At 54.9% G+C, this 21,696-nt stretch overlaps 1 protein-coding gene across 1 annotated transcript in view; it reads left to right on the forward strand.

Moving 5' to 3' along the window:
* Positions 1-741: 741 nt before the first annotated feature.
* The window catches only part of NKAIN1 (sodium/potassium transporting ATPase interacting 1), a 41,481-nt gene continuing 20,526 nt past the window's right edge, over positions 742-21,696 (forward strand). Inside the window, exon 1 of the mRNA XM_023634657.2 lies at positions 742-887. Coding sequence (XP_023490425.1) covers positions 834-887 — 54 coding nt within the window. The 5' untranslated portion in view covers positions 742-833. The remainder of the gene's footprint in view (positions 888-21,696) is intronic.

Below are 21,696 nucleotides of genomic sequence, written 5' to 3' on the forward strand. Positions count from 1 at the left end.
AGAAAATGTGGCCAGGCACTCAGGAGGGAGGCTGGGATGAGGAGCAGATCTGGGAGTGGATAATAGAGGGCCAAGGTTGGAACCCGGAGGCCCTAGAGACAGGGTGGACAGAGGAGCGCTCCAGCACCCTTAGGAGGCCAGGCCCAGGCCTAAGTGCTTCAGTCACAGAACAGTGACAACTCTGAAGCAGACAGTATGATCCCTACTTTAAGAAAACTGAGGCCCAGAGAGGGACGGCATTTGCCCAAGGTCACACAGCATGTGGGCAGTGAAGCCCAGGTTTCACCCAGGGTTGTCAGCCCCCAAGCCTGCACTCTTTCCGCTTCACTCCCTGCCTCTCCCCCACTCCCCCCTTCCCTTCCCTTCCCCTCCCCTCCGTTCCGCTCCCGCGGCCGCCCCGCCCACCCCGCCCCTCCCCTGCTTCCCTCCCTCTCGGTGGCGGCGGCGGCGGCGGAGCCACGTGGTGGGGCCGGGAAGCCGTGGCCGCCGAGCGCCCGGGCGGCCGCCCCAGCTGGGCAGTGCTGCTCTGCGCCGCGCCGCGCCCGGTGCTGCGCTCCCCGCCGCGCGCTCCCCGCCCGCCGCCCCGGGGCAGGAGGCGCGCCCGGCGGCCGGCCGGCCAGACAAAGGAGGCGCGGGCCGGCGCACCATGGACTCGGAGCGCGGGCGGCCGGCCCCGGCCCTGAGGCCCCGGCGCTCCCGGGCCCGGCCCTAGGCGCGCGGCCCCGCCGCCCGGGCGCCCCCCGGGGAGGACGCGGCGCCCCCGGGGCGCGGAGGAGCGGCGGCCGCCGAGCTCGAGGGGCCCCGCGGCGGACGGCCCGCGCAGCCCCGGAGCCATGGGCAAGTGCAGCGGGCGCTGCACGCTTGTCGCCTTCTGCTGCCTACAGCTGGTGAGCGCCGGACCGGGGTGGGGCGCGTCCCGGGGCTTGCGGGTGGGGTTGTGTCGCTGTGTGTGTGTGTGTCTGGTGCGAGTGCTCGGGCTGGGGTGGTCTGGAGTCGCGGAGCGGACGGGCGGAGCCTGCTCCTGCTGGCCCGGCTGGCTCTTTGTGTGCGCTTGTCGCCCGGCGCGCCCCGGTCCCCGAGTGCGTCCTGTGCGCGAGTCCCCTCGCCGCCCCGCGCTTCGGGCTCCACGCGTCTGGCCCGCACCCTACGAGTGGCCTCCTGTTGGAGGGTGCGCTGTGGGACCGAGGCTGGCCGGGGCTGGGGGTGTGTCTGAGGCTGCTCTGTGGGTCCGTTGAGGTCCCTGCGTGTGTTTCCCTCCAGATCGCTCGTCTGCATGGGTCTCGCTTCCTCCGGGGTTCTGCCTCTGGTCTCCGCCCCTGCGAGTCTTTCTCACAAAGTCCCAGCTCCCGTGTGTCTCTCCCGGGTTTCTCCTTGGTACATCTCTAGATCTCTGGCCATTTCTGGTCCATGTTCATCTGTGTGTGTTGGGATCTTAGACTCCAACAGCCGTTCACTCTTCCTTTGTGCGGTTTCTGCCTCCTTTCCCCCTCCTGACTGGGAGGGCCCAAGAATGGAGAGCCACCTCCGTGGAGAGGGTCACAAGGACCACCCTCTGTGCTTTGGGGCTGGCCATCATCAGTTCCACCAGAGCATCAGGGGTGGGGACAGGCAGACCAGCTCCTCTGCCTGGGCTGGTACCGATGGGGGCCGGGGTACCTGGGTGCCCTGAGGAGGATGGGAGCATCTGGTGGCACCAAGACTATGCCCAGCTTAGGGAACTCAGGTTCTTGTCTCAGGGAGGCCCATGGATTGAATGTGGGGGCTGAAGGGGCCAACTCTGTCCTTCAAGTCAAGCCCTGGCAGGTGCACTTGGGAGGGCGGTTAAGGAGAGGCCAGGGTCTCCTGCTCCCCCTAGAGCTGAGGCCCAACAACGAGGGGGGTTTGAACCTGTGCTTCTGCCCCCGGCAGAGGGGCATGGGCAGAACTCAGCTCTGAGCGTGAGCTGGGGGGAGCCTGAGCCTCACGGGATCTGGGTCTCTGCTCTCGCCTGCGTCCGTCGCTCCTCCTCCACCACAGGTGTGTAGATCATGCAGGGTGAAGCTCTGAGTCTGGACTGCAGACTTCCTCATCCATCTCCGCTCATCTTGGGGACACCAGCCCCCAACTTACCATCCACACACCTGCCCTCAGGCAGTGGTAGAAACAGCCCGGGCTTGAAGACGGTAGTCCTGTGCCCAGCTGTAGGACGCAGGGCAAGTGACTTGCCCTCGCTGGGCCTCCTTGGTCTGCCTATCTGAATTGCTCATCCTTGATGGCTGCAGAAGGGACTTAGTTAGATCAGGTAGGATGGCAACTCCAGAAGGGTAGAGATTATCTGTTTTGCTCCCTGCTAAACCCCCAGCAGCTGGAACAGTGCCTGGCTCTCCATTAATATTTATAAAATAAATGAATGAATCACTTACTTGGCAACTCCTGGCTCGCAGTGGAAACACCCTTCTTTATCTACTTTGAGGAACAGAAAATGCCAAGAAATGCTGAAACTTTCAGAGGATTTTTTTTCTGTTAATTTTTAAATTTTAAACCAAGACATTTTTGTTAGAAAAGTGATATACAGGTATTGTAAAAGTGAATACATCAATAAATAATCAAACAGAGCAGAAGATGAAGGTAAGTTTCCTTTTCTCTACGGCCAGTCCCAAGCCCACAGGGAAGGGCTGCTAACCATTTGTCCCCTGCTCCTTCTCTGTGGATGATAATAACAGTGCTTAGCTTTACAGAGCACTTACTAGGTGCTAGGTACCCTTGTAAACACTTTTTTGGGCGGTTGGAGGGTGAGGAAGATTGGCCCTGAGCCAACTTCTGTGCTAATCTTCCCCTATTTTGTATGTGGGAGGCCACCGCAGCATGGCTTGATGAGCACTCTATGGGTCCACGCCTGGGATCTGAACCTGCGAAACCCGGGCCGCCAAGGTGGAGCCTGTGTACTTAACTGCTACGCCACCCGCCAGCCTCAAAAGCACTTTTCCGTGTATTAACTCATTTTCCTCATAACGATCCTAGAAAGTAACTTGCTCAGAGTTCTACAGGTAGGAGCCAGTCTTTGAAGCTAGACAGCTGACTAGCATCCTCTGTTGCCTTCTTAATGATAAAATAAGTATTTCCGGCCCTGATAATTCGAGGGTCCCTTGGGAGGTGCTTCCTGCTCCACAGAGAGATGAAGGTGGTGGAGGAGGTCCCCACCTCCCGCTTGCCGGCCTCCATAGCTCTCCCCAGCTAAACCCACCCTTCCACTTAGCGGGCTTCGCCAGCTGGGGGCTCTGCAGTTAGACACCACCTGGCGGCATTCTGATTCTCCTGCGTCCAGGCTGGGTGGCTTTGGGCCGCTTGTGAGGGTCACATGAGATCACTGGGGAGGTGCTTGGAGAAGGGACTTGAAAATTAGTCTCTTGGCTCTGTCTGGGCTGATTGCAGACTGGGTCCCTTCAGCTGTGGCTAGCCCCCAGGAGCCCCTGCTGCCTGTAATGTGCCCCCTGATGCTGGAATCCACCAGCCTGACATTGTCACAGTTCGAAGGGAGCCTCAGTTTTCTCATCCAGTGGAAAGAGGCAGAGAGGGAAGAGCATGTTAAATGTTTCTCAGCTGAAAACTTTAGCAGAGGAACTGTGTCATTTTTCCTTTTTGAATGGGGTTTGATCATGACAGTAAAACAAGCCAGTTCTAACTGCTCTTCTGTGGTTGGGGTAGACTTGCTTTGGGTGAGGGAGTAGGGTGTGAGGGTGTCCTGGAGGGTGGGAGGCGCGGGTGGGGGCTGTACCATGCAGGTGGACAAGTGGAGGGGAGAAGTTAAAGCTCTGGAGTTCGACAGGGTAGACCTAGGTTCGAGTCCTGGCTCTCCTTTCCTAGCTGTGTGATCTTAGGTGAGTTGCTTACCCTCTCTGAGCCACAGTTTTGTCATCTGCTAAATAGAGGTAATATGAACAGTTCCCAATTCTTAGGGTTGTCGTGAGGATTAAATGCATACAATGAACTTAGCCTTGTGCCGGGCGGTGTGAGTATTCAATAAACTATAGCTTTTTATTGTTATTATCTTCATAATGTATACCATGGCACTCTTCCTGGAATTGTGGCCCACACATATCCAGGTGCCCCCCCTGCACTCTTCCCTTGTGGGAAGCAGCAGGTAGTTGGGCACTGAGCTGAAAGACAGGAGGCCTGGACAAGCCCAGCTCTGCCCTGATGTCCTCTGAACTTGGGCAAGTCTTTTTCCCCCTGCAAGCCTTGGCTTTTCCATCTGTAAAATGGGAAGAACCGTTGGCCAGCATCTCTCAGGTCCTGCCATTCTGCCCTTGTGGGACTCTGGGATGGTGTCTGGGCTGCCCTGGAGGTTTCGGTGTGTCTCGGTCTGGTTCCATTCCATAGAACCTCTTGGGTCCCGTCCTTGCCCGGGTCCTAGTTGGTGTATCATCTTGATGTTACTAATGCTGGTCACTCCCTAATTTTTATGTTTGTTTCCCTTTTCCTTCCCCTGCCCAAAGCCTGCCTGTCTTTCTTGGTCTGCCTCCTTCCTGAAACCTTACAGGCAGCTCTGTTCTTTGTGTAAGAGGATGAACCAGGGAGCTCTACCAAAGGGAATCATCAGTTTCCTCATCATTGTCATTATCCCTCTTGTTTCCAGAGTCCTGTGCTGAGCACTTTATGTGCGTTACTTCGTTTAACCAAATGAGCTTGCATATGTAAAGTGCTTGGCAAAGTGCCCAGGATGTGTTAAACGATCAATAAACGTTAGCTGTTTTATCCTTCTTATTGTTACTTCACACCACGGGATAGAGGTTTTTGTTATCCCCTTTTCCAGATGAGGAAATTGAGGCTCGGAGAGGCAATGAGGTTTGCCCGTGATCACTAAGCTGATCAGTGACAGAACCTGGACAGAGAGCCACCCTCTCTGCCCTGTGCCACTCTGCTGCTCGAGTGTAAGCAATGGATGGCCTCGGACAGGTCTGTTCATTGCTCTGAGCCTCAGTTTCCTCATCTGAAAAGGAAAACGATCCTATTTCAATAGGATCACACACGGTGTCTGGTGGTTGAGCCAGGGAGCGCTCAGTAAAACATCACTGCGGTGGTTGTTCTTGTCCCAGCTCTGTGTGACCTTGGACACGTGCATTCTCTCCTTTGAGCCCCAGTTTCTTGCTTCGTCAAAGAGAAAGAGTCAGGCCACCTTGCAGAGTTGTAAAAAGGGCTTAGCCAGGTGCCGCGCATATCGTAGGTACTCAGAAAAACATTGGTTTCGTTCTTATCCCTTCTGGAAAGCTCTTTGTTTTCTGGAAGGTGGTGGGTGAGGGGGAATATGTAGCTTCCTGCTGAGCTCCGAGTAATGGTGTGAAACCTGGTCAACCTGATTGATGTCGTTATTAGTGGTAGCGATGGTGAGGGCCGGAGGGGGTGGCTGCCAGCTCCTGGCTTCCTGGGGAGGGGCTGACTCTGCTCTGGGCGCTACAGGTCCTTGGGCCAGGCTGCAGAGCCAGGAGCACGAACTTGTCCTGGCCCCTGCCCCTTTTTGTTCCTCGCACCCCTTCAGACAGGGCTGGCCAACTCCCTGTTACAGATGGACAGATTGAGGCCAAACAGCCCTCAAGACCGTTATGAGGTGAGCAGAGCAAGATGGAATGGAGGTGGGGGCCCCAGGGGGGCCAGAGGATGACCCTGGTTCTGCTCTTTTGCAAGAGTGGGTGGGTGGGTGATTTTGAGACGAGCACCCCGTAAATGGTGGCAGCTCTGAGATCCGTCACAGGGGTTAGGAGCAGTACCTCTGGGGTCAGACAGATATTGCTGCCTTGCTTTGTGACTTCCAGAAAGTCCCTTACCCTCTCTGAGCCTCTTCCTCTTTCCTATAAAGTAGTTGGAACAACAGCTCCTACCCTATGGCAGTTTGGGGGTTCCGCGAGCCAGTGCCTGGCCCAGGGAAGTGTTCCCTGTGGCTAGCTGTTGTTTGCCTTGAGGTTTGGACAAGTCGCTTCAGCCCCCATCTCCACCTGGATTAGAGATTTTAGTGATCAGAGTCATTCCCATAAACTCTTCAAGTGTTAGTTTCTTTATGTGGAAAATGTATGGTTGGGTGGGAAATAATAATACCAACTTCCTTTTGTTCGGTGTCTGCTGTGAGCCAGGCACTGTGCTGAGCACGGTATATACTTGTCCCTTGTCCATGACCGCACAAATAGTAGGGACAGAATGAGGATTCAAACCCAGATCGAGGACTCCACAGTTCTACACTGCCTGCCTCATTGCTCCCTGTGTAGGCTTGTGGGGATGCTGGATATGGAAGCAGATGGAGAAATGTAAATCTTCCTCAGCCCTCAGGGGTTGCTACGAGATGCCAGATCTTCTGAGCTGCTTATTCAAATGCTCCCACCCCCCACCCCAACCCCCCATGGCCGTTTCTACTCACCCCGAGGCCTGTGTGGGGTTTAAGGGAGCCGAATTGTGGGTTGAGAAGAACTTACCCAGGAAAGAAAGTAACCTGCACTGAAGGCTTATCGGCCCTCACAACAACTCTATGGGGTAGGTATGGTTTTTATCTCCCTTACTGATGGGCATACTGAGGCTCGGAAGAATGAAGTGACTTGTTACCAAGGAAACAGAAGATACAGTCTAGGCCTCAGATGAGTGGTCAAGGGAAAAAGATTGGAGAACAATTGTCAGATGTGGACCAAGCGGAGACGGTCACCTCTGATCCCTGAAGTCTCTTCCCTCCTCCAGTTTCAGGGGCGAGTGGGTGATGGGAGAGCAGCCTGAGCCCAGGGATGTGTTTTTGAAAGCTAGTTCCAGGCCACGGCGGGTGGAGCTGGCTTTGGTCTGGGGCAGCCCCGTCCCAGTGCCCTCGGTCTCCCCCCTTGACCTGGAGGGAGAACGGGATGGGGATTCAGAGACTGAGGGCGAGCCTCGGGCAGCTGAGCACGCCTCCCAGGGACACCCGCTCTACCAGCGAGCAGCAAGGTTTCAGAAGAGCTGCTCCTGTGGGTGTCCATTTCAGTGGGTGGCCCTGGTCTCCCGGCTCCTGCCCCTCCAAGCAGCTGGTGAATCCAGAGGCAGGGAAGTCAGCGGGGAGGAGCTTGGGCTTTGGGGTCAGGCTTGCGTTCTAGTTCCACCTCTGCCTCTTTGTAGCTGGATGACCTTGGGCAAGACAGTTAACCTCTCTGAGCGTGCACCTACATTTCCCTAAATCAGGATAACAATAATCTACCGCAGAGAGTCGTTGGAGGCTCCTTTGAGATAAAATATGCAGAGCAGGAGCTCGCAAAGGGTTCACACTCTTGAATGTCCTGGAATGAGAACACAGGTTCTATGAATCTGAATACCGTGGGGTAGGACATGGGACGTGTCCTCTTTTCAAACAGTAGAAGGCCCGCGTTGGAGCAGAGGTTCTGCTAAATCTCTGTGGCCTCGGCCTTGCTGTCCCTCGGTCTTCTCTTCCGTAAAGTGAGAATAATAATAGCACACCCTCCTGGGACTCTTGTGAGGGTGCCTGAGATCCTGCAGGGAGAGCTCTGGGCGCAGAGCCTGGTGCTCACGCAGAGGGAATTGGGGAGGGAGGCTTGGCCCTCTGTGTCCCCCACTGTAAAGGGAGAAGGTGGGCCTCGTCATCTCATGGCGCCCCAGCTCTGAGTCCTCGGGGTGCTCCGTCCTTTCCCCGTGGGGATCAGAGCTGCTGCCTCACCAGCCCGCCCTGCCGCAGGCGGCGCTCACTGATGGGAGTGTCAGGCTCTGGGGAGAGGAGACTGCTGCCTCCAACAGCCTGCCCAAGGCTTTGCCCCTGGGTGCCAGGCTGTCAGGGACTCAGGTGACCTCTTCTTCCCTCTGTCTGTCTGTCTGAACGAGTGTCCATACCGTCCCCATCCCAAATGCCCACAGGGCATATTTGGTTGTAAAATCAAGTTTCAGACCCCGGAGGTTCAGAGCAGGAGGTTCTGACCCATCCCTGACCCCCCGCAGCCCCAGGTGAGCTTCCTGAACTCCAGAAAGATTAGATACTGTTAGGTCAGAGAGTAAGAAGTGCCACCAGCTAACCATATCTGGAGTTGCATTCAGCATATATTTATGAAGCCCCCACAAAGTGCCAGGCACGATTCTAGGTGCTGAGTCACCTTAGGGTACAAAATATGCCCTCCGCTGCAAGTCAGAATCCCAGGGTTCTGGTACTCACTTGCTGTGCAACTTTGAGCTGGCCCTGCCCCTCTCTAGACCTCGTTTTCTTCAGTCTGTGAAATTGGGGGATGGAGGGGGAGAGAGTGTTGAACTCCATCAGTGTTTTTCAAGCTGTCTACAGAGGCTCTGCAGCGGTGGGCTGACAGTCAGGTGATGAGTTCTCTGTCCCTGGCAGTGATTAAGAATTTCTGTGTAGGTTGGATGACCCCTTGGATGTGTAGTGGATCTGATGATGATCCAGGTCCCTTGGGACCACCAGATGCTGGGGGTAGGTCCTGAGAGGACAGTGACAGTAGTACAAAATCGTATCTGTCATGAATAATGAAAACTGTGAGTGTTTTTCTGCTCTTACCATGTCGCTTTGCCTTAAGCATGCTCCTGCTCCCCACACCCCGCCCAAATCACAGAGCCTGGCTGAGCTACCGGCACGGGAAGTCGGGGAAATGGGAGTCTGTGGGCACTTTACGCCCCTGCCTGCTCCAGCTACTCCTTGCCTTAGAAGGGGAGGCAACCCTGGGATTTTCAGGGTAGGGATGGTTCCTAAGCCTCATTTTTTTTGGAGGGGGGTAGGTTCTGCAGCCCCAGCCTGAACCAGAGATGTGGGTTTTCAATTACACAATTAAATGCACAATTAGGCATAATTACCAGTGCTCAGAGCCCGAGACTGCTCATAATAGGCGTGTAATCTACTGCAGCCTCTGTTTATACTACTCAGCGTGCTCCCTAATGATGCCAGGATGCCTTCACACTGCACTGTTGCCATGGAGACGAGCCTGCCGCCACCACGCAGGGCTGACAAATGGGGTTCCAGTCCCGGGCCCCTGGATTGTTTCTGAGGCCTCTGCAGCGAGCCCTGGAGTGGAGGGGCTGGCCGGGGTGGTGAGGCAGCCCTCCTTGCCCTCTGACACACCCCACTGGTTCGAGCCAGCCTTGGAGCCACCAGGAGGACAGGAGAGGGGAGCTTCGGCCCCCTAGAGCCCTCGAGCCCTCAAGCCTTGAGCAGGATGTGCCAGGTCCTGTGAAAGGTCTGGTAAATATGCATTCAAGCCGAGGTCTGGACGCGGGGCCCCGCATACAGCTGGCTCCCACATAGGCCTGGCTCTGCCGTGAACTGGCTCTGTGACCTTGGACAAGTCCTTGCCCCTCTCTGGGGCTCTGTTTCCCCATATGTGAAATGGGCTGCAGGGTCTCTGCGTGTGACATAGTCTAGAGAAGATTGACTGAGCACTTACGACACACCGCCACCTACTGTTGGAGCTGCTCACCTGCAGTAGCTCATCCACCCTCGCTCCACCCCTGTGTGGTAGACACAGCGATCCCCCTTTTACAGAAGCAGGATCCGAGGCTCCGAGCGGTCACGTCAGGCAGTGGCAGACCTGGGACACAAACCCAGGCAGTTAACCTCTGCCCTCTGGCTCAAGTCACCCTCGCAGCAGCCCAGAGGCGGACCATTGTGACCCCATGCCTCAGATAAGGGCTCTGAGGCTCAGAGAGCCGAAGTCACTTGCCCAAAGTCACACAGCAAGGCAGTGACAGAGCAGGTATGCCAAAAGCCAGGATTCTTGTCATTCAGCATGTTTTTATGGACACCTGCTACGCCCCAGCTCGTGGGGACTGGATGAATCAGACACAGTGGAGAAGCAAGACTGGAGCACAGAGGCTTCAGGGTCATTGGGCCTGGGTTCAAATCCTACCACTGAATGCGTGATTGGGGCAAGTTGCTTGACCTCTCTGTGCTTTAGTTTCTTCATCTGTAATGAAGGTGCCATCTAAACCTTGTGGAGTTGTTGACAATATTAGTAATAATAACTTACCAAATGCTTATTTTATGCCAGGCATGTGGCTAAGGCCATTGTGTGCCCTGGATGAAACTTCATAGCATAATCTGTCATTCCCATTTAACAGATGAAGCAACTGAGGCTCAGGACACTCAAGTGCCTTGCCCAGGGCTTCACAGCCGGTGAGTGGCAGAGCAGGCCTCTGAACCTGCTCTTCCGCACCAGGTGTCCCGCCAGAGGGAGGGGTGGCTGTTCCTCCTGCCACGTCCCTGCAGCCCCCGGCTGCCTGGCCAGTTCTTAGGGCATGAGGCTCTGGATAGAAGGGCGATCTGAGGGCGACAGGGCCCCGGCACAGCCAGGGTTCTGTCTAGCTGGCTGCCTCCCCCATTGACATCCTAAAATCTGGGTTTTCGGAGAGGAGGCTGTCAGACATTCCCTTCACCCCTATTCTATACAGCCAGGAAAACCAGGGTTTGCCCAAGACCACGGCCAAAGCCAGTTTAGGACACTTCTTGTGGCCTTCCTTTGCCTTTGGAGAGGTTTTGGGGCTGCGGTGTGTGTGTTTGTGTGTTTGCATGTATGTATGTGAAACCGCGCACACTGCATGCCCAGGCATTTGTGGGGCAGACACTGGCACGGCGAGATTTGTGGATCAATAAACATCCTTCTCGCTTCCTCCCTCTTCATTTATTCATGAACTCTGAACTCCTTGGCTCCAGAGAAACTGCCTGGAAGAAAGCAATTAACGCATAATTAGAACCACTTCTATTATCAACTCTCAATGGGAGGGGAAGGGACTGCTAGGGCGAGGGGGTGGCCCCGGGAGTTCCCTGTGGCCTCAACTCCTTCAGCTGCCCGTTCAGCTCCCGCTCACCCCATGGAGTTCAGCCTCCCTGGAGTCCTGGGCACTGGTCCACCTTCAGCGGGGAGTGAGGACCTCATCCCTGGAGGCATTCAAGTGCTTGCTAAGGCTGGGGAGCAGAGCTTTCTGTCTTGCATACTAAGTTAGAGTGGATAATTTCCAAGTCCTGCCATACTGAGCTTCTTGGGGGCTCTCTGCCAGGGCCTGGGCCAGGCACTGCAGAAAAACTTAAGAAGCGCAACATGGCTCCTGCTGTCTAGAAAACATCCCTGGCCTCAGATCGCAGTGAATGAAGACTGCGATGACAATAGGAAATGTAAATTACCTGGAGGAAGCAATTCACCAGGCAGGACTCCATTCATTGGCAGATGATTAATTGTAATGATAACAGTACCAGCAGTCAACGTTTATGGAGTGTTTCTGACCCCACAGCCACTGCTGTTATTCACCTGGTGTCCCGCCAGCAGAGAGGAGCGGGCGTTCCTGTTTCCTCCCTGAGGAAGAGGAGGACAGGACGCAGGGAAGTGCCAGGCTCTGTGCTCGCTGCTGCTGCCTTGCCTCACTGAATCTTGCAGGGACCCCAGGAGGTCGATACTAATGTTATCTCCAATATACAGGTGAGGAAACTGAGGCTCGGGAGGTGACACAGTGCTGGTGCAGAACTCAAACCCAGGCCTTTCAGACTCTAGAACACTCGTGCTTTGTGCTCTGCCAGGTTTGAGGGTGTGGCTTGCCCTCTCCCGAGCCTCAAGTTGGGCTTGAAAAGCTGTTTCATAGGTGCTTCTGCATCCGTCTCCTGGTGGATGAGAACACCTTGAACCCTCTTGTGCCTCTTGTTCTCACCAAAGGACAGTGAGGAGAGAGTGGCAGAGCCCTGCCACTGATCTGGGTCACCGCCCCCAGAACCAGCCTTGGCAGAGGACAGCGAAGGCCTGGCAAACGAGGGTCTCCGGCCTCTTGAAACAGGGTCACCATGGATACGGGAGCCCAGGCTGTAACCAAGGAGACAGCCCAACAGCCCTTGGGCTGTGACAGGAGGGTGTGGCTTCATGATGGGGAGGGGAGGGAACTGCCACCTGGAGCCCAAATGGACAGAGGAGGAAGGGAGGGCTGTGGGGTCAGTGGGGCTCCCTTCTGGGAGTGGGATGGGGTGCCTGGGACAGTCAGGCTTCCTTCCTCCCTTACCCTGTGCCACCTGAGGGGAGGTTGCCATGATAACCAGCTCCTCTGCCTTGATCCTCTATAGGGCGCTGCCCCCTTCCTCCGAGGGACAGGTGGTCACCGTGGCAACAGCCTCTGTGCCCAGCAGGTCTCTGACTTCCCTGTGGCCCCTTCCCTCACATGTGAAGATAGATTGTCCTTCTGCCACACAGCAGCTCTGTCTAGCTGGAGGTGACAGTCCACATGGGACCAACTTTCTGATATGGACCCTTGACCAGCCTAGCGCTCGTAACAAAGTGCCGTCTGAGCCTGCCGCCCTCATGTACACCCTGCCCGTGGCTCCTCACTGCCTTCCGGAGGAAGTCAGACTTCAGCGCGCATCAGAATCTCCTAGAGGGTTTGTTACTAATGCAGATTTCTGGACCTTGCCGAGTTTCCGATTTAATGAGTCTGAGGTGGAGCCTGAGAATTTGCCTTTCAAGGTGCTGCTGATGCTGCTGGTCTGGAACCACGCACTGGGAATCACTGGTCGAGCCAGTGGGACACTGGGCTGCCTGCCAGCCCTGACGCTCGCCGCTTCTGTGTCCCTGAAATCAGGCTACACTGAAGCAAGCATGCCAGCTGTACCTTACACCTCAGTGCCTTTGCACTTGCTGCTCCTGCCTCTGGAAGTCCCTGCCCCTCTTTATCTCCTTCAGGCAGCTGACCCATCGTTTCCTCTTTGGAGCATCTCTGCTCTCCTGCACGTCTTCCTCTGGGCTCTGGCAACACCTTGCCTCCACCACCTCCATTATGGCAGGCATCACACCGTTAGAATCTGTTCCTATTTCCACATTGAATCTCTCCCTAGACTGAGCTCAGAGAGACCCAGAGAGGTGCCTGAGCTGGCTGGACCTCAGAGCCTGGCCCTCAGTGATGTGTGATGCTTGCATGAACCCCACGAGCAGACGGACAGCCCAGGTGAATAATCACAGAGCTTAGTTTACTCAGCCAATCAAATATTCGTCAGTGCTTACTCTGGGTCAGACGCTGTCCTGGGTGCTGGGGATTCAGTGATGTGGGAGGCAAAGTGCCTGCCTGGGTGGACTCAGATGCTATCAACGGTCGTGTTGGGATGTGGCCAGTGCTATATAGGAGGAGAAGCGGGTGAAGGATGTGGGTGTTATGCAGAGAACTTCCCAGAGACAGTGGTCAGTGTGGAGGCGAGCAGTCTGCAAGCTAGGCACGAACCTTTCCACAGACCTCATTGCGTTCATCCACCACTACACCACTCCAGGCAGAAACTCGTCCCTGTTTCCCAGATGAGCAAAGGGGCCCCAGGAGGGGACTTCACTGGGCCACAGACGCAGTGTGCACGTGGCAGAGCTGAGGTCTGCCTGGATTTTCTGATGCTGAACCCCAAGCTCTCTCCCTCCCGCCTGGCCGCCCCCAGAGTCCAGGCACCTGCGTGGCCGGAGCCTCTCCCTTGGGAAAGTGTCTCCAGGGAGGCCTTATCAGTGTGCTCACGACAGACTCGAGTCCCCTGTCCAGTCAGCCCCAAGCCCACTTTAAGGACCTGCCGGGACTTCTCCAGAGGAAACCTGTGCAGCTGGCGTGTGCACCCAGGTCCCAGGGACAGACCGAGGCCAGCTGTGGGGGGGGAGGGGCAGGTGTGGATGTCACCTACACACGTGTCCCAGGGTGTCCAGGCTTGTGTATGAGGCCCCTGCACAGAAGGGAGCCAGAAGTGGGAATGCTAGCTGGGGCTGGAAGATGCTTCTGTCTTCTAACACAGACTCTAAGGAATCAGAGAATTCAAATTTACAGCCGGGTCTTCCAGAGTATTATGTCTAGGTAGGAAGATAGAACATGTTTTATTTAAGAGTTTGTTAGCTTGGTTTGTAACTTAAATACTTAGACACACGGTGCCTTCTCGGTACTCTTGCTTTGGTGCTGAAGGCCCCCAAATGTCAGAGAAGGGTCTAGACTTGGGGGTAGGGGACGAGCGAGGTTCCCGGGCACCCCTTCTGCCTCGGGCAATGCCAGCTGCTCCAGCCTGTCACGGCCTGTCTGCTGGTCAGCAGCCCCATGAGCCATCTGAGCAGGCTGTTGTCCCCAAGCTGCCGCTAGCTGTCATTCCCAAGACGGGCCACCAGGGACACAGGAATCCTCCGCTGAAGTGAGGCTGTCTGGGGCCCAGGCTGGGAATCGCACCGCGGTTGTGGTTGTTGGCTGCGACAGGCTGGCTAGTTGGCACCCCGGCCCTGATGGGACAGGACGGGCAGGGGTGGGGGCGCCATTTATCAAGGCCTGCTGCAGCGGGATGCTGGATGGACGTGATCGGCTCTCACGCTCCCAGCTGCACAGGCGATGGTGACATCCTCTCCTGCTGCTCCCTGGGAGCGTGAGCGCGGGCAAGTTGCTCAGCCTCTCTGAGCCGAGGTCCTTCATCTGTAAAAGGGAGACAGCAGTACGAGCCTGCTAGGGCTGGCGAGGAGACTCCGGGAGAGAACCCGTGCAAAGCCTCAGCCCGGCTCCTGGCGCTCAGTCAGTGGGTCGGGATTGGTAGCTGTGTCCTTCCGGCTCATGGGAACTGCGATCAGGCTCTTGGAGGGCGGCGTGTCTGTGAGGCACACGGTTGTGACTGTTTGCTGGATGCAAAGCTCCTGGGCAGAGAATCCTGGGAAGCAGGAGCCAGGAGGGTTCCCAGAGAACGTCCCTCTCACCCTTTGGACAGATGAGGACACGGGCCAGGGAGGCAGTGGGGTCTGTTGGGTCGAGTCCCTGTCCCCGTTCCTCACTGCCCCAGGGCTGTTCCAGGAAGTGGGCTGATGCCATTTCTGGGAAGGATGGCAGTTGGGGGTGTGACTGCAGACAGAAATACCCTGAACAAAAATAAGGTCCCCAAGTGGGTGGCAGTGGTCGGCTCCTCTGCTCCGTTCTGGGCAGCTGAGGGCAACCGTCCACAGCTGGACTCTTCCCCGTGGGCTCGACATGACGTTTCTGGGCAGGAGTTGGTAGGGAGCAGCAAAGGGGCCCGTCAGTCCAGGGGGTGCCACTCCATCAGTCATGATGCCACAGATGGCCCCCAGATGGGGCTTGGACCCCATGCTGACGCCTGCTGACTCCAGAAAGGCCTCATTCTCCCCCTCTGGAAAACGGGGGTGCCACTCCCCAGCAGGACAGTAAGTCTGGGCTCATGGCCTCCACGGCCTGGTTCAAATCTTTTTCAGCTGTTGACCTTAAGAAGTTCCTTCTCGTCTTTATGCATCCCTTTTCCCATTCGAGGGAGGAGCAAGGATGATCTCAGTCTCTCCCCAGTGTTTCTGTGAGGGGTGAATGAACCAAAGCTCGCTGAACAGTCGGGAGATGCTCACACACAGTGGGGGTTAGCTGTTATCTCTTAGCTCGTTCTGGAGATAAAGTGAAATGCTACCTGTCAAGTGCTATGCTCAGCATATGCACACAGTAGGCACTTAAGAACCCTGCCTTCCCTTCTCTTCCTCCTGTGAACCAGGCCTGAGGTCAGGCCTGGGCCCTCGCTCTGCCCTTGCTCCCACATGCAGACAGCGCACCTCTTTCAGCAGGTTCTGCCACAGCCTTCTGGCCCAGGGCCAGGGCAGGACTGCAGGAGGCAGCTACACCCCCACCCCCGTGTCTCGGCCCTCCTTTCAATCTTCCCCGCCAGCCTGAGGGATAGGGGATGGGCAGGTGAGGAGGAACAAGTCTCCCAGGGCTGCAGGTAAATGGTTAAGAGCTGGGCTCTGGGGTCCAACCCGCCTGGGTTGCCGCAGTTCTGCCGCACCCCCAGCTCTGAGATCTCAGGCCACACACCCCTCCGTAGAACATGTTGACGACCCATCCCTCCCTCGTGGTTGTGAGGGCTAAATGACACGGTGCATGCAAAGTGCTTGGCACAAAGCCTCGCACAGAGTAAGTGTGCACAGAATATTAGCCATCCGCAACGGTTAAATTTGTGTGCTCTGCTCCGGCAGGCCAGGGATTGTGAGTTCAGATCCCAGGTGTGGACCTATGCAGTATCAAGCCATGCTGTGGCAGATGCCCCACATATAAAGGAGAGGAAGATGGGCACAGATGTTAGCTCAGGGCTAATCTTCCTCAAAAAAAACATTAGCCATCATTTTTAATACTAGGGTTAAAATTCAGAGACAGGCATTTTGAAGAGACATGCTTCAGCCCAGTAAGCAGGGGACACCCTCGCAGGGGCCTGCCCTGGGCCCTGCACAGGGCCTCTCCTGTAGTCCCTTCTCACTGCCCCGGCTCTCACAGGCCCAAATGACCTCTCCTTTGCCTTCTCTTGGGTCAGACCAGAACAGAGCACTGGGGGGGGGGGGGGTCCCCCAGAAGTGGTAGATTACCAAGAAAGGAAGAGGGAGACAGGATGGGGTGGGGGGGTGACACGCCTTCCATTCATCTGTTCCTCCGTGGCACAGGTGAGTCAGAGCCGGAGACCTGCACAGACAACAGACCTTTAGCACCTGGGACAGTCGGGGCAGGGCAGAGGGAAGCCCCTGCGCTGACAGGCCCCCCTCACCCCTCTGAGCTCGCTGTCCTCATCTGTCCAATGGGACCAACAACGCCACGTCACAGGGTGCTGGCGTAAATCACAATCTGAGCTGGGAAGGGCTGTCCAGATGTTGGTGGCTGCTGTGATTCTGCACTGAAGGAGAAGCGGGGAAGCTGGGAGCCGCGCCACAGCTGGGGCAAAGTGGACGGGGCTCCCGAGGCCCCCACGGTTGCTAGGCAGACTTCTCCACCGGACCTTTTGTCAGGAGGGGAAGTCAGAAGTGGTTGCTGTTGCCATAGCAGGGAGGCTGGTCTTCATCAGTATTTCCTTCCTGGGAGCGTGAGGAGGTACCGCTAAATACATCAGAGAATTGGATTTTTTTCCTCTGTCCATCAGGTCTCATGAAGAGTGGCTCAGCTGGGAGAAAGGAACTCCCAACTCCTTCCAGATGTTGACTGGGAGCACTTGACCCCCGCAGTAGGTGCCCAATACCTCCAGTATGATGCTTGACCCAACTGGATACTCAGAAGGCTTGGTGCCCCCTCTCCAGCCCAAAGTTGCTTTCCTGCTCAGCCACGTTGGCATCGGGCCACAGGACATAATAGCCTTTCCAGCCCTTCTCCATGGTGTCCTGCTTTCTCTCATTCCCCTCGCTGTAGCCACAGGAGCCTTTTCTGGACCCTTCTATTGCCAAGCTCCCTCCTACCACAGGACGTTTGCATATGCTCTTCCCTCTGCCTGAATTTCCTTCCCTCTCCTTACTTTGCTAACTTCTCTTCCTTCAGATCCCTTCCTCTGGGAAGTCTTCCTTGACCACCTCTATCAGAGCTCTGGTTCTTGGCACCCCTCCTTCAGAGAACTTAGCACAACGGTAATTTTGCTGTGTGTGCATATATGTGGCATCCTCTCCTCCCCCTGAATGTAAGCTCCACGGGGGGAATAGCTGTGTCTGGCCCTTTTTCTTCTTTTTATTTTTAATTGAGATATAATTCACATACTATAAAATTCACCTTTTTTTTTTGGTGAGGAAGATTGTCCCTGAGCTAACATCTGTGCCCGTCTTCCTCTATTTTGTATGTAGGATGCCACCACAGCATGGCTTGATGAGCAGTGTGTAGGTCTGTGCCCAGGATCTGAACCTGCGAACCCCGGGCCACCGAAGCAGAGCACACAAACTTAACCACTATGCCACCAGGCCAGCCCCTCATTGTGGTTTTGATTTGCATCTCCCTGGTGACTAATGATGCTGAGCATCTTTTCTTGTGCTCACTGGCCACTTGTGTATCTTCTTTGGAGAAATTTCTATTCAAATCCTTTGTCCACTTTTTAATTGAGTTATGTATCATTTTATTGTTGAGGGGTAAGTGATCTTTACATAATCTGGATTCTAGACCCTTGTCACATCTCTAACTTGCAAATATTTCCTCCTATTCTGTGGCTTGACTTTTCACTTTATTGATAGTATCCTTTGATGTTGAAAAGTTTTTGATGATGTCCAGTTTATCTAGTTTTTCTTTGGCTGCTTGTGCCTTTGGTGTCATATCTAAGAACTGTTGCCTATTCCAAGGTCACTCTGATTTACACCTATGGTTCCTTCTAAGAGTTACATAATTTTAGGGGCTGGCCTGGTGGCACAGCAGTTAAGTGCACACATTCCACTTCGGCAGCCTGGGGTTTGCTGGTTCGGATCCTGGGTACGGACATGGCACTGCTTGGCAAGCCATGCTGTGGCAGGCATCCCACATATAAAGTAGAGGAAGATGGGGACGGATGTTAGCTCAAGGCCAGTCTTCCTCAGCAAAAAGAGGAGGATTGCAACAGATGTTAGCTCAGGGCTAACCTTCCTCAAAGAAAAAAAAAAGTTAAAAAAAAAAGAGTTACATAATTTTAGCTCTTACAGTTAGGTCTGTGGTCCATTTTGAGTTAGTTTTTTATATGGTGTGAGGTAGGGGTCTGACCTCATTCTTTTGCATATGGATATCTAATTGTCCCAGCACCATCTGTTGAAAAGGCTATACTTTCTCCATTGAATGGTCTTGGCGCCCTTGTTGAAAATCAATTGACCGTCACTGTATGGGTTTATTTGGGGACTCCCAATTCTATCCCATTGGTCTACATGTCTGACCTTATCTCAGTACCACACAGTCCTGATTACTGTAGTGTGTTGGTAAGTTTTGAAGTCAAGAAGTAGGAGTCCTCCAACTCTTCTCTTTTTCAAGATTATTTTGGTTCTTCTGGGTCCCTTGCATTTCCATATGAATTTTAGGACCAGCTTATCCATTTCTGCAGAAAAGGTAGTTGGGATTTTTAGAGAGATTCCCTTGAATCTGTAGATCAGTTTGGAAATACCACAGTGTTAACAGTACTGAGTCATCCAATCCAGGAACGCTGAGCGTCTTTCCATTTATTTAGGTCTTCTTTAATTTCCTTCAACCATATTCCGTAGTTTTCAATGTATCCGTCTTGCACCTCCTTGGTTAAATTGATCCTGAGTACTTTATTCTTTTTGATACTATTGTAAATGGAATTGTTTTCTTAATTCAAACTTGGATTGTTGATTGCGAGGGAATAGACATTCAACTGATTTTTGCATATTGGTCTTGGGTCTTGCCCCCTTGCTGATCTTACTTCGTAGCTCTGAATTTTTGGTGGATTCTTTAGGGCTTTCTATATATAAGATCCCGTCATCTGCGAGTAGAGTTTTACTTCTTCCTTTCCAATTCAGATGCCTCTGACTTCTTTTTCTTGTCTAATTGTCTTGGCTAGAACCTCCCATACGATGTTGAACAGAAGCGAGGAGAGCCAGTATCCTTGTCTTGTTCCTGATCTTGGGGGACCACTTTCCGCCTCCCCCCGTTAAGTGTGATGTTAGCGGTGGGGTTTTCATGGATGCCTTTTACCAGGTCGAGGGAGTTCCCTTCTGTTCCCATAGTGTTGGGTAAGGGGCTGTGTCTGTTTCTGCTTGTGCTCGCCACTGCATCTCCAGTGTCTGTCATTGCGGCTGACATTCAGTGAAGATTTATTGGTCGAACAGATGAGCTGAGAATGCAGAGGTCTCATCATGGCCTGTGGAGCCCAGTCTTAAGACCCTTCGTGCCGTGACTCCCACTTCCCTGTCCCTGACCTCAGGCTTGGACCCTGACTTCTCACTCACTCCTCTCAGCCTCATCCTGGCCTGACCCACAGACGTGGGTTCCAGTATAAATTAGCCCCATTTCCGGTGAGGAGACGGCCGCAGCCATGCCGAGTGGCTTCCCAGCGGTGTGGCGGGTGGGGAAGGGTGGAGGCGGGATTTGCACCCAGTCTGGCTGGCTTCTCAGACTGCAGTTCCCGCCCGCACCTGCCAGGTTCGGGGCGGGGTGGGCGGGGATAAAGATATTACGCATCTCCGCAGAGCATCAATTCTGTCCTGATTTTGGGGGAAATGAATTAAGGCGGAGGCTCTATTTCAGATAGAATGTTGACGCTTATTCTTTTAAGGTAAAACCGATTTCCAGGAGATTCTGCTTTTGCGGCAGAATCCCAGGAGGTCGACTCTGCTGTCGGGCATGCTCGGGTGTGAAGCAGGCGGGGGCTGGATGGACTTCGCGGAGCTGCTTCTCTTGACCCAAAAGGAACAAGAAGTGCGAGGCCTGGGCCTCTGCCCCGAGGGGAGGGCGTGGTGGTTCCCAGATGTCAGTTATCCGGTCGGCTCCGCCCCCCAACCTGGGAAGTAGGGATTACAGCTCCCATTTTACAGATGAGGAAACGGAGGCCCTAAAAGGACAAATGATTTGCCCAAGTTTTCAGCCTCATAATATTCTGAGTCAGACAGGATGTCCCAGACCCACAGCAGAGTCCAGCACGGAAAAGCCGGAGTCGAGAGGAGGCGCTGAAAGTGGGGCGGTTTTTGTACGGAGGCGTCTGGTCCGGTGGTTGATGGAGCATCCCCTCCGGCCACTCGCAGGCCGGCTCGGCCAGGCTGGCGCGGATGAGCGCGGGGTCAGCCTTGAGGGAGCTTTCGGAGGGAGCCCTGCGGCCCAGCCAGCAGCGCACTCACGCTGGCGGTTTCCGGGGATGCTGCGAGGCACCCCCCGCCTGAGGACATAGCAGAGGGGCCGCCGGAGGACTGCCTCTGTGTTGTCTCATTAGCAGGGAATATGGCCTCCAGAAAGAATGAAGGAAGCCTCACCGAAGGAGGCCGGGACGAGAAGGCCTCAGCGGAGGCAAAGCTACATGGGAACACAGGTCTCCAGAAGCCGGGGCGGAGAGTGGGATCCGGGTGGAAGGCTGGGACTCAGAGGAGACGAAAGAATGGCATTTATCGGTTTGTGTCCTTTGATGTCAACTCCCAAAAGTGGGTTTTATTCTCCTCCTGTTTATAGATGGGGAAACTGAGGCTCCGGGAGGTCACAGAGCTAGTGAGTGATGGATGTGAACAGACGACATCTCTGTGTCGTTGGAGGCTCCAGTGGACCCGCCCGGAGGGTTTCGGGGTTTCAGTGGTGAGGGGGTCTGGCCGCGGTGGTGATGCTGTGTGCCCAGCAGCTGTCCGTGGACCAGAAGAGCTCGTGAAGCAACATGGGGAGGGGGGCAGGCTTAGGAGCCCACAGGCTGTGTGCGAATCCTACCCTGTGACCTGGCGTCTGTTACTTTGCTCCATGGGCCTCAGTTTCCATGTATGGAATATGACACCTTCTCGAGTTGAGAGGAGTAAATGAAAAGGATGTAAGCAGCGTGTCCAGGGTGGGCTCAAGTCCCTGGAGGGAAGTCCTTGCCCTCTTCTCTGGGCTCGCCCAGCACTGACACTCGAAGTCGGTCATCTGCGCACCCAGGGCAGGCCTGGCTTAGAGTTAGGGGCCCTGCTTGGTGGGCGAATGAGAAGAACAAGGGTGGAGCAAGGGGAAAGTGCTGCCTGGCCTCAAAGGGGCCAGGACAGTGGTGGTCTCTTCTCCTTCAGAGCGTGAGTCCTCTGAGCCTGTGGGGGACGCAGGCCCAGAGTCTTACTCTGAGTAACAGTCCTCACAGCTGACATGGCTTTACCCATGGCTACAGGCCAGGCAATGTTCTGAACTTTTTACACATGTTCCTTCATTTAGGCCTTTCCACCATTCCATGAGAGGGGTGCTATTATCCTTATCCCCATCTTACAGATGGAGCCATGAAAGCACAGAGAGGTTAAGTGACTTGCTGATGGTCACACAGCTGATAAATGTGAAAACTGTGGCTCTTAGGCCACAGTTTTAGGCACTAAGCTGTATAGCTTC

Source organism: Equus caballus, chromosome 2 (genome assembly GCF_041296265.1).
Source record: "Equus caballus isolate H_3958 breed thoroughbred chromosome 2, TB-T2T, whole genome shotgun sequence".
Lineage (NCBI taxonomy): Eukaryota > Metazoa > Chordata > Mammalia > Perissodactyla > Equidae > Equus > Equus caballus.